This window comes from Bufo bufo, chromosome 11, assembly GCF_905171765.1.
Source record: "Bufo bufo chromosome 11, aBufBuf1.1, whole genome shotgun sequence".
NCBI lineage: Eukaryota > Metazoa > Chordata > Amphibia > Anura > Bufonidae > Bufo > Bufo bufo.
Window position 1 is genome coordinate 2,486,293 of NC_053399.1, and position 11,759 is coordinate 2,498,051.

Genomic DNA, 11,759 nt, shown 5'->3' on the forward strand with positions numbered 1-11,759 from the left:
CATCCCTCAGCTCCAGCCGCCCCCATCTCCTGGCGCTCTCCTCCTGTGCTGCCGCCCCCATCTCCTGGCGCTCTCCTCCCGTGCTGCCGCCCCCATCTCCTGGCGCTCTCCTCCCGTGATGCCGCCCCCATCTCCTGGCGCTTTCCTCCTGTGCTGCCGCCCCCATCTCCTGGCGCTCTCCTCCTGTGCTGCCGCCCCCATCTCCTGGCGCTCTCCTCCTGTGCTGCCGCCCCCATCTCCTGGCGCTCTCCTCCTGTGATGCCGCCCCCATCTCCTGGCGCTCTCCTCCTGTGCTGCCGCCCCCATCTCCTGGCGCTCTCCTCCTGTGCTGCCGCCCCCATCTCCTGGCGCTCTCCTCCTGTGCTGCCGCCCCCATCTCCTGGCGCTCTCCTCCTGTGATGCCGCCCCCATCTCCTGGCGCTCTCCTCCTGTGCTGCCGCCCCCACTTCCTGGCGCTCTCCCTCCTGTGCTGCCGCCCCCACTTCCTGGCGCTCTCCCTCCTGTGCTGCCGCCCCCACTTCCTGGCGCTCTCCTTCTGTGCTGCCGCCCCCACTTCCTGGCGCTCTCCCTCCTGTGCTGCCGCCCCCACTTCCTGGCGCTCTCCCTCCTGTGCTGCCGCCCCCACTTCCTGGCGCTCTCCTCCTGTGCTGCCGCCACCCACTTCCTGGCGCTCTCCCTCCTGTGCTGCCGCCCCCACTTCCTGGCGCTCTCCTTCTGTGCTGCCGCCCCCACTTCCTGGCGCTCTCCTTCTGTGCTGCCGCCCCCACTTCCTGGCGCTCTCCCTCCTGTGCTGCCGCCCCCACTTCCTGGCGCTCTCCCTCCTGTGCTGCCGCCCCCACTTCCTGGCGCTCTCCTCCTGTGCTGCCGCCACCCACTTCCTGGCGCTCTCCCTCCTGTGATGCCGCCACCACTTCCTGGCGCTCTCCTCCTGTGATGCCGCACCCATCTCCTGGCGCTCTCCTCCTGTGCTGCCGCCCCCATCTCCTGGCGCTCTCCTCCTGTGCTGCCGCCCCCATCTCCTGGCGCTCTCCTCCTGTGCTGCCGCCCCCATCTCCTGGCGCTCTCCTCCTGTGCTGCCGCCCCCATCCCCTGGCGCTCTCCTCCTGTGCTGCCGCCCCCATCTCCTGGCGCTCTCCTCCTGTGCTGCCGCCCCCATCTCCTGGCGCTCTCCTCCTGTGCTGCCGCCCCCATCCCCTGGCGCTCTCCTCCTGTGCTGCCGCCCCCATCCCCTGGCGCTCTCCTCCTGTGCTGCCGCCCCCATCCCCTGGCGCTCTCCTCCTGTGATGCCGCCGCCATCCCCTGGCGCTCTCCTCCTGTGATGCCGCCCCCATCCCCAGGCGCTCTCCTCCTGTGCTGCCGCCCCCATCCCCTGGCGCTCTCCTCCTGTGCTGCCGCCCCCATCCCCTGGCGCTCTCCTCCTGTGCTGCCGCCCCCATCCCCTGGCGCTCTCCTCCTGTGCTGCCGCCCCCATCCCCTGGCGCTCTCCTCCTGTGCTGCCGCCCCCATCTCCTGGCGCTCTCCTCCTGTGATGCCGCCCCCCCTTCCTGGCGCTCTCCCACCTGTGCTGCCGCCCCCACTTCCTGGCGCTCTCCTCCTGTGCTGCCGCCACCCACTTCCTGGCGCTCTCCTCCTGTGCTGCCGCCACCCACTTCCTGGCGCTCTCCCTCCTGTGATGCCGCCACCATCTCCTGGCGCTCTCCCTCCTGTGATGCCGCCACCATCCCCTGGCGCTCTCCCTCCTGTGCTGCCCGCCCCCACTTCCTGGCCGCTCTCCCCACCTGTGCTGCGCCCCCCCCACTTCCAGGCGCTCTCCTCCTGTTGCTGCCGCCCCCCCCACACTTCCTTCCTGGCGCTCTTCCCTCCTGTGATGCCGCCACCATCTCCTGGCGCTCTCCCTCCTGTGATGCCGCTCCACTTTCCTGGTGCTCTCCTCCTGTGCCTGCCGCCCCCCACTTCTGGCGCTCTCCCTCCTCTCCAGTCCTCACCAAATTGCAGTTCTCAATATTCAATTACCACATTGAACAGCTGTGGAGTAACTCAGAGAGCTGGGGCCCCCATGGGGCCACACTACACATGATGTAAGTCTTGCACACTGTACTTTTGTTCTATAAATAAGGAGCTTTGTTCTGGGGGCGGGAGCGATACTGAGCTGCCACCTGTACATACTGTACTCCAGGGAGGATGAGAGTTATACTGGGAAAGATAAAGGCAGCGGCTGATTACCTGCACTCAGGTGAAAGGGGGTGACTGCAGATGGCTGCCTGGGGCCCTACCAAATATACACCAAAGGGGCCCCACACAACACATCCCAACCACACCACAGCTGGTGAGCTCATAAATTATATTCTGTCGCACGGTCATCAAGGGGAAGGGCCAGATCTATGATGCAGGGGGGTCCAGAGCAGCGCTCACCTGTGTGTCTGCACAGGACGGAGCGGCGCACCCTGCAGGGGGTCCAGAGCGGCGGTGATAAACGCCCCCTATGTGTCTGCACAGGACGGAGCGGCGCACCCTGCAGGGGGTCCCAGAGCGGGCGGTGATAAACGCCCCCTATGTGTCTGCACAGGACGGCAGCGGCGCACCCTGCAGGGGGGGGGGGGGGGGGTCCTGAGGCGGCGCGTGATAAACGCCCCCTAGGTGTCCGCACAGGACGGAGCGGCGCACCCTGCAGAGGGGATCCCAGAGCGGTGGTGATAAACGCCCCCTATGTGTCTGCACAGGACGGAGCGGGCGGTGATAAACGCCCCCCTATGTGTCTGCACAGGACCGAGCGGCGCACCCTGCAGGGGGGGGGTCCAGAGCAGCGGTGATAAAGGCCCCCTATGTGTCTGCACAGGACGGAGCGGCGCACCCTGCAGGGGGTCCAGAGCGGAGGTGATAAACGCCCCCTATGTGTCTGCACAGGACGGAGCGGCGCACCCTGCAGGGGGGTCCAGAGCGGCGGTGATAAACGCCCCCTATGTGTCTGCACAGGACGGAGCGGCGAACCCTGCAGGGGGTCCAGAGCGGCGGTGATAAACGCCCCCTATGTGTCTGCACAGGACGGAGCGGCGCACCCTGCAGGGGGGTCCAGAGCGGCGGTGATAAACGCCCCCTATGTGTCTGCACAGGACGGAGCGGCGCACCCTGCAGGGGGTCCAGAGCGGCGGTGATAAACGCCCCCTATGTGTCTGCACAGGATGGAGCGGCGCACCCTGCAGAGGGTCCAGAGCGGCGGTGATAAACGCCCCCTATGTGTCTGCACAGGACGGAGCGGCGCACCCTGCAGAGGGTCCAGAGCGGCGGTGATAAACGCCCCCTATGTGTCTGCACAGGACGAAGCGGCGCACCCTGCAGAGGGTCCAGAGCGGCGGTGATAAACGCCCCCTATGTGTCTGCACAGGACGGAGCGGCGCACCCTGCAGAGGGTCCAGAGCGGAGGTGATAAACGCCCCCTATGTGTCTGCACAGGACGGAGCGGCGCACCCTGCAGGGGGTCCAGAGCGGCGGTGATAAACGCCCCCTATGTGTCTGCACAGGACGGAGCGGCGCACCATGCAGGGGGGTCCAGAGCGGCGGTGATAAACGCCCCCTATGTGTCTGCACAGGACGGAGCGGCGCACCCTGCAGGGGGTCCAGAGCGGCGGTGATAAACGCCCCCTATGTGTCTGCACAGGACGGAGCGGCGCACCCTGCAGGGGGGTCCAGAGCGGCGGTGATAAACGCCCCCTATGTGTCTGCACAGGACGGAGCGGCGCACCCTGCAGAGGGTCCAGAGCGGCGGTGATAAACGCCCCCTATGTGTCTGCACAGGACGGAGCGGCGCACCCTGCAGGGGGGTCCAGAGCGGAGGTGATAAACGCCCCCTATGTGTCTGCACAGGACGGAGCGGCGCACCCTGCAGGGGGGTCCAGAGCGGCGGTGATAAACGCCCCCTATGTGTCTGCACAGGACGGAGCGGCGCACCCTGCAGGGGGGTCCAGAGCGGCGGTGATAAACGCCCCCTATGTGTCTGCACAGGACGGAGCGGCGCACCCTGCAGGGGGTCCAGAGCGGCGGTGATAAACGCCCCCTATGTGTCTGCACAGGACGGAGCGGCGCACCCTGCAGAGGGTCCAGAGCGGCGGTGATAAACGCCCCCTATGTGTCTGCACAGGACGGAGCGGCGCACCCTGCAGAGGGTCCAGAGCGGCGGTGATAACGCCCCCTATGTGTCTGCACAGGACGGAGCGGCGCACCCTGCAGAGGGTCCAGAGCGGAGGTGATAAACGCCCCCTATGTGTCTGCACAGGACGGAGCGGCGCACCCTGCAGAGGGTCCAGAGCGGAGGTGATAAACGCCCCCTATGTGTCTGCACAGGACGGAGCGGCGCACCCTGCAGGGGGTCCAGAGCGGCGGTGATAAACGCCCCCTATGTGTCTGCACAGGACGGAGCGGCGCACCCTGCAGGGGGTCCAGAGCGGCGGTGATAAACGCCCCCTATGTGTCTGCACAGGACGGAGCGGCGCACCCTGCAGGGGGGTCCAGAGCGGCGGTGATAAACGCCCCCTATGTGTCTGCACAGGACGGAGCGGCGCACCCTGCAGAGGGTCCAGAGCGGCGGTGATAAACGCCCCCTATGTGTCTGCACAGGACGGAGCGGCGCACCCTGCAGGGGGGTCCAGAGCGGCGGTGATAAACGCCCCCTATGTGTCTGCACAGGACGGAGCGGGCGGTGATAAACGCCCCCTATGTGTCTGCACAGGACGGAGCGGCGCACCCTGCAGGGGGGTCCAGAGCGGCGGTGATAAACGCCCCCTATGTGTCTGCACAGGACGGAGCGGCGCACCCTGCAGGGGGGTCCAGAGCGGCGGTGATAAACGCCCCCTATGTGTCTGCACAGGACGGAGCGGCGCACCCTGCAGGGGGTCCAGAGCGGCGGTGATAAACGCCCCCTATGTGTCTGCACAGGACGGAGCGGCGCACCCTGCAGGGGGTCCAGAGCGGCGGTGATAAACGCCCCCTATGTGTCTGCACAGGACGGAGCGGCGCACCCTGCAGGGGGGTCCAGAGCGGCGGTGATAAACGCCCCCTATGTGTCTGCACAGGACGGAGCGGCGCACCCTGTAGGGGGGTCCAGAGCGGCGGTGATAAACGCCCCCTATGTGTCTGCACAGGACGGAGCGGCGCACCCTGCAGGGGGGTCCAGAGCGGCGGTGATAAACGCCCCCTATGTGTCTGCACAGGACGAAGCGGCGCACCCTGCAGGGGGGTCCAGAGCGGCGGTGATAAACGCCCCCTATGTGTCTGCACAGGACGGAGCGGCGCACCCTGCAGGGGGAAATGTCTCAGATGATCAGGATTTGAATAACTTTGAATAACAGATGGAAAACTGAGCAACAATCGCACAGACCTGGGGGCTGCACCCGACAACAGGACCACCCACACTGCTATATACTCCCCCTTACACAACTCAGCACTCTGTGGTTATGGGGTCACCCCCCCCCCCGGGCCACTCTGTGGTTATGGGGTCACCCCCCCGGGCTACTCTGTGGTTATGGGGTCACCCCCCCCGGGCGCTCTGTGGGGAAACACCCCCCCCCCCCCCCGGGCCACTCTGTGGTTATGGGGTCACCCCCCCGGGCCACTCTGTGGTTATGTGGTCACCCCCCCCGGGCCACTCTGTGGGGTCACCCCCCCGGGCCACTCTGTGGGGTCACCTCCCCGGGCGCTCTGTGGTTATGGGGTCACCCCCCCCGGGCCACTCTGTGGTTATGGGGTCACCCCCCCAGGCCACTCTGTGGTTATGGGGTCACCCCCCCGGGCCACTCTGTGGTGAAACCCCCCCCCCCCCCCCCCCCCGGGCCACTCTGTGGTTATGGGGTCACCCCCCCGGGCCACTCTGTGGGGTCACCTCCCCGGCCACAGAGCTCTGTGGGGTCACCGCCCCGGACGCTCTGTGGGGTCACCTCCCCTGGCACTCTGTGGTTATGGGGTCACCTCTCCGGGCACTCTGTGGGGTCACCTCCCCGGGCCACTCTATGGGGTCACCTCCCCGGGCGCTCTGTGGTTATGGGGTCACCTCTCCGGGCACTCTGTGGGGTCACCTCCCCTGGCACTCTGTGGTTATGGGGTCACCTCCCCGGGCACTCTGTGGTTATGGGGTCACCTTTCCGGCCACTCTGTGGTTATGGGGTCACCTCCCCTGGCACTCTGTGGTTATGGGGTCACCTCTCCGGGCACTCTGTGGTTATGGGGTCACCTCCCCGGGCACTCTGTGGTTATGGGGTCACCTCCCCGGGCACTCTGTGGTTATGGGGTCACCTCTCCGGGCACTCTGTGGGGTCACCTTTCCGGGCACTCTGTGGGGTCACCTCCCCAGACACTCTATGGGGTCACCTCCCCTGGCACTCTGTGGTTATGGGGTCACCTCTCCGGGCACTCTGTGGGGTCACCTTTCCGGGCACTCTGTGGGGTCACCTCCCCAGACACTCTATGGGGTCACCTCCCCTGGCACTCTGTGGTTATGGGGTCACCTCCCCGGGCACTCTGTGGTTATGGGGTCACCTCCCCGGGCACTCTGTGGTTATGGGGTCACCTCCCCGGGCACTCTGTGGTTATGGGGTCACCTCCCCTGGCACTCTGTGGTTATGGGGTCACCTTTCCGGGCACTCTGTGGGGTCACCTCCCCAGACACTCTATGGGGTCACCTCCCCGGGCACTCTGTGGTTATGGGGTCACCTCCCCTGGCACTCTGTGGTTATGGGGTCACCTCCCCGGGCACTCTGTGGTTATGGGGTCAACTCCCCGGGCACTCTGTGGTTATGGGGTCACCTCTCCGGGCACTCTGTGGGGTCACCTTTCCGGGCACTTTGTGGGGTCACCTCCCCAGACACTCTATGGGGTCACCTCCCCGGGCACTCTGTGGTTATGGGGTCACCTCCCCGGGCACTCTGTGGTTATGGGGTCACCTCCCCGGGCACTCTGTGGTTATGGGGTCACCTCCCCGGGCACTCTGTGGTTATGGGGTCACCTCCCCGGGCACTCTGTGGTTATGGGGTCACCTCCCCGGGCACTCTGTGGTTATGGGGTCACCTCCCCGGGCACTCTGTGGTTATGGGGTCACCTCCCCTGGCACTCTGTGGTTATGGGGTCACCTCTCCGGGCACTCTGTGGGGTCACCTCCCCAGACACTCTATGGGGTCACCTCCCCGGGCACTCTGTGGTTATGGGGTCACCTCCCCGGGCACTCTGTGGTTATGGGGTCACCTCCCCGGGCACTCTGTGGTTATGGGGTCACCTCCCCGGGCACTCTGTGGTTATGGGGTCACCTCCCCGGGCACTCTGTGGTTATGGGGTCACCTCCCCGGGCACTCTGTGGTTATGGGGTCACCTCCCCGGGCACTCTGTGGTTATGGGGTCACCTCCCCGGGCACTCTGTGGTTATGGGGTCACCTCTCCGGGCACTCTGTGGGGTCACCTTTCCGGGCACTCTGTGGGGTCACCTCCCCAGACACTCTATGGGGTCACCTCCCCGGGCACTCTGTGGTTATGGGGTCACCTCCCCTGGCACTCTGTGGTTATGGGGTCACCTCTCCGGGCACTCTGTGGGGTCACCTTTCCGGGCACTCTGTGGGGTCACCTCCCCAGACACTCTATGGGGTCACCTCCCCGGGCACTCTGTGGTTATGGGGTCACCTCCCCGGGCACTCTGTGGTTATGGGGTCACCTCCCCGGGCACTCTGTGGTTATGGGGTCACCTCCCCGGGCACTCTGTGGTTATGGGGTCACCTCCCCGGGCACTCTGTGGTTATGGGGTCACCTCCCCCGGGCACTCTGTGGTTATGGGGTCACCTCCCCGGGCACTCTGTGGTTATGGGGTCACCTCCCCGGGCACTCTGTGGTTATGGGGTCACCTCCCCGGGCACTCTGTGGTTATGGGGTCACCTCCCCGGGCACTCTGTGGTTATGGGGTCACCTCCCCTGGCACTCTGTGGTTATGGGGTCACCTCTCCGGGCACTCTGTGGGGTCACCTTTCCGGGCACTCTGTGGGGTCACCTCCCCAGACACTCTATGGGGTCACCTCCCCTGGCACTTTGTGGTTATGGGGTCACCTCCCCGGGCACTCTGTGGTTATGGGGTCACCTCCCCGGGCACTCTGTGGTTATGGGGTCACCTCCCCGGGCACTCTGTGGTTATGGGGTCACCTCCCCGGGCACTCTGTGGTTATGGGGTCACCTCCCCGGGCACTCTGTGGTTATGGGGTCACCTCCCCTGGCACTCTGTGGTTATGGGGTCACCTCTCCGGGCACTCTGTGGGGTCACCTTTCCGGGCACTCTGTGGGGTCACCTCCCCAGACACTCTATGGGGTCACCTCCCCGGGCACTCTGTGGTTATGGGGTCACCTCCCCTGGCACTCTGTGGTTATGGGGTCACCTCTCCGGGCACTCTGTGGGGTCACCTTTCCGGGCACTCTGTGGGGTCACCTCCCCAGACACTCTATGGGGTCACCTCCCCTGGCACTCTATGGGGTCACCTCCCCGGGCACTCTGTGGTTATGGGGTCACCTCCCCGGGCACTCTGTGGTTATGGGGTCACCTCCCCGGGCACTCTGTGGTTATGGGGTCACCTCCCGGGCACTCTGTGGTTATGGGGTCACCTCCCCGGGCACTCTGTGGTTATGGGGTCACCTCCCCGGGCACTCTGTGGTTATGGGGTCACCTCCCCGGGCACTCTGTGGTTATGGGGTCACCTCCCCGGGCACTCTGTGGTTATGGGGTCACCTCCCCGGGCACTCTGTGGTTATGGGGTCACCTCCCCTGGCACTCTGTGGTTATGGGGTCACCTCTCCGGGCACTCTGTGGGGTCACCTTTCCGGGCACTCTGTGGGGTCACCTCCCCAGACACTCTATGGGGTCACCTCCCCTGGCACTTTGTGGTTATGGGGTCACCTCCCCGGGCACTCTGTGGTTATGGGGTCACCTCCCCGGGCACTCTGTGGTTATGGGGTCACCTCCCCGGCCGCTCTCGCAGTGAGGGGCCGCTGTGGCACGCGGGTGTCCGGGCAGAAGCTCACCTGGCCCGGTGTCCGCGCCGTCCTCCGCCCCGGTGAGCGCCCCGGACACGGTCGCAGCATCCTGCGCCACAGCCATCAGCCGCTTCCTAGGGTTCGGATACGATCGGGGAATCTCCGGAGAGGGGCGGGCCGCCCGGCACAGGGAAACACGACAGCCAATCAGAGCCCTGTGAGTGTATGGGGCGGTGCTTGAAGGATCCGTAGCAGCTGCGTACGGAAATTGCCGATGGAATCCGATTGTAGCTGAGACCCCGAGCTCCCTGGTTTCGGATCTGACCGGAAGTGCTGCGTGGTTGTCATGGAGATCCCCAGACTCGGAAGTTGCGGTTACTATGGACGCCTCAGGTCGCAGAGAAGATGGAACCGGAGGAGCCGAGCTGTTTACGGTGGAGCTGCCGGGACGTCGGGGGCTGGATCCGGCGGAAAGGATTCCCGCAGTATGAGGTAACCGGAGCTGTGCCCCATCCCCGCCCTCCGCTGCGGGCCGCGGTAACGCTGTGTCCCTTTACAGGCCTGCTTCACCGAGAACGGCATCAGCGGGCGGAGGCTGATCCACGTCACCTGCAGCGCCCTGCCCCAGCTCGGGGTGACGGACTTCGAGGACATGAAGGTGAGGACTAATCCTCCACAGGCGACGATGGGGGTTATAGTGCGTGCCCACTGCCCAGGTCAGCCGGGGAGGATGGAGGTTATAGTGCTGGTCAGGGAAGGATGGAGGTTATAGTGCTGGTCAGCAGAGGAGGATGGGGGTTATAGTGCTGGTCAGGGCAGGATGGGGGTTATAGTGCATGCCCAGGTCCTCAGGGGATGATGGAGGTTATAGTGCTGGTCAGCAGAGGAGGATGGGGGTTATAGTGCATGCCCAGGTCCTCAGGGCAGGATGGGGGTTATAGTGCATGTCCAGGTCCTCACAGGAGGATGGGGGTTATAGTGCTGGTCAGCAGAGGAGGATGGGGGTTATGGTGCTGGTCAGCAGAGGAGGATGGGGGTTATAGTGCATGCCCAGGTCCTCAGGGGAGGATGGGGGTTATAGTGCTGGTCAGCAGGGGAGGATGGGGGTTATAGTGCATGCCCAGGTCCTCAGAGGAGGATGGGGGTTATAGTGCATGCCCAGGTCCTCAGGGGAGAATGGGGGTTATAGTGCATGCCCAGGTCCTCAGGGGAGGATGGGGGTTATAGTGCATGCCCAGGTCCTCAGGGGAGGATGGGGGTTATAGTGCATGCCCAGGTCCTCAGAGGAGAATGGGGGTTATAGTGCATGCCCAGGTCCTCAGGGGAGGATGGGGGTTATAGTGCATGCCCAGGTCCTCAGGGGAGGATGGGGGTTATAGTGCATGCCCGGGTCCTCAGGGGAGGATGGGGGTTATAGTGCATGCCCAGGTCCTCAGGGGAGGATGGGGGTTATAGTGCATGCCCAGGTCCTCAGGGCAGGATGGGGGTTATAGTGCATGCCCAGGTCCTCAGGGGAGGATGGGGGTTATAGTGCATGCCCGGGTCCTCAGGGCAGGATGGGGGTTATAGTACAGGCACTCCTGACCTCTTCCCGCTCCTCACTTGCAGGCCATCGCCCAGCTGGTGCGGGATTTGCTGGGGGTGACAGAGCCGTCCTGGAGCCGAAGCATCGCCCTGCCTCGCAGAGACAACATGGGGCTTTACCTGGAGCAGAAATCTCAGAGCGGACGCAACCGCGAGCTGCTCAGCTACAGCCGCTTCACCCGGGAGCAAGGACTGTAGTCAGCACTGCTACACCGTACACTGTAATAAACAGGTGCCTCATGTGAGTGAGGGGCCCCCCCAGCTCTAGGGAAATGTCTGGCCCCCGTTGTCATCAGGCCCAAGAGCTGTCACATTGCTCCTCCCAGTGGCCCCTAAGCTGAGGGCCACAAAATAAAGCCTGGATGAAACTGAAGGCGCTGCCATGTCCCAGCGAGACGCACGTTTATTATAACAGTGGAGCCCCCTATGTCCTCTTCTCACCGTACAGGAGGAGCTCAGGGAGACATTACTGTACACGTCTGACACCCGGCAATGTGAAGACTCCGAGGTCACAGGGGTCAGGAGGACCTCTGCAGGGGGCCCCACCTAGAAGCACGGCCCTCAGCTCTCACCTGTCTTCATCCTGAAGGGCCACAACCTGTAATAAGGGGCCCCTGGTGTGTGTGGAGCTTCTGGGTCATGTCATTCAGGACACACAGGGACGGACCTCGGGCCAGGCCGAATGATGTGTTTGGTACAGAAGATAGGGCCACTTCCAAGAGCCCGCATGTGACCAATAATTCCCCCCCCCCCACACACACACATATATTACAGGGTGCCCCCCACTCACCATCACAGGGCCGCTCTGCAGGATTTGTTGCCTTCACAAAAAAATGGTCTGCCAGCGCCTCTGTCAGGGTGTGGTGTCCAATCAGCTCCTCGGGGGCCCCCTCACTCCAGTACTCTGGTCTGACCTTGAGGCCCCCTGACTCCGGTACTCCTGTATGACCTTTGCAGAGTCTGAGTAATATTGGAGCTAGCGGCCCGGAGGCCAGGTGGCAGAGTCTGAGTAACTATATATACTACAGAGGACAATATACTGTATGTATATACAGTACAGACCAAAAGTTTGGACACACCTTCTCATTCAAAGAGTTTTCTTTATTTTCATGACTATGAAGGCATCAAAACTATGAATTAACACATGTGGAATTCTATACATAACAAACAAGTGTGAAACAACTGAA

The 11,759-nt window shown here is 64.2% G+C and overlaps 2 protein-coding genes across 2 annotated transcripts in view; one reads left to right on the forward strand and one right to left on the reverse strand.

Moving 5' to 3' along the window:
• The window catches only part of LOC120981787 (circumsporozoite protein-like), an 11,427-nt gene extending 1,952 nt beyond the window's left edge, over nt 1-9,475 (reverse strand). Inside the window, exon 1 of the mRNA XM_040411507.1 lies at nt 9,037-9,475. Coding sequence (XP_040267441.1) covers nt 9,037-9,112 — 76 coding nt within the window. The 5' untranslated portion in view covers nt 9,113-9,475. The remainder of the gene's footprint in view (nt 1-9,036) is intronic.
• Nucleotides 9,349-10,828, forward strand: SAMD15 (sterile alpha motif domain containing 15). The gene is made up of 3 exons (XM_040411508.1): nt 9,349-9,480; nt 9,548-9,646; nt 10,597-10,828. The coding sequence occupies exons 1-3, from the start codon at nt 9,394-9,396 to the stop codon at nt 10,768-10,770; spliced, it is 360 nt and encodes a 119-aa protein (XP_040267442.1). The 5' UTR covers nt 9,349-9,393; the 3' UTR covers nt 10,771-10,828.
• The last annotated feature ends 931 nt before the right edge of the window (nt 10,829-11,759 follow it).

Coding starts and splice junctions, on each gene's coding strand:
- SAMD15 (XM_040411508.1), top strand. CDS start 9,394: ATGGAACCGGAGGAGCCGAGCTGTTTACGGTGGAGCTGCCGGGACGTC. Junction 9,481..9,547: donor AAGGATTCCCGCAGTATGAG/GTAACCGGAGCT, acceptor GTCCCTTTACAG/GCCTGCTTCACCGAGAACGG. Junction 9,647..10,596: donor CGGACTTCGAGGACATGAAG/GTGAGGACTAAT, acceptor CCTCACTTGCAG/GCCATCGCCCAGCTGGTGCG.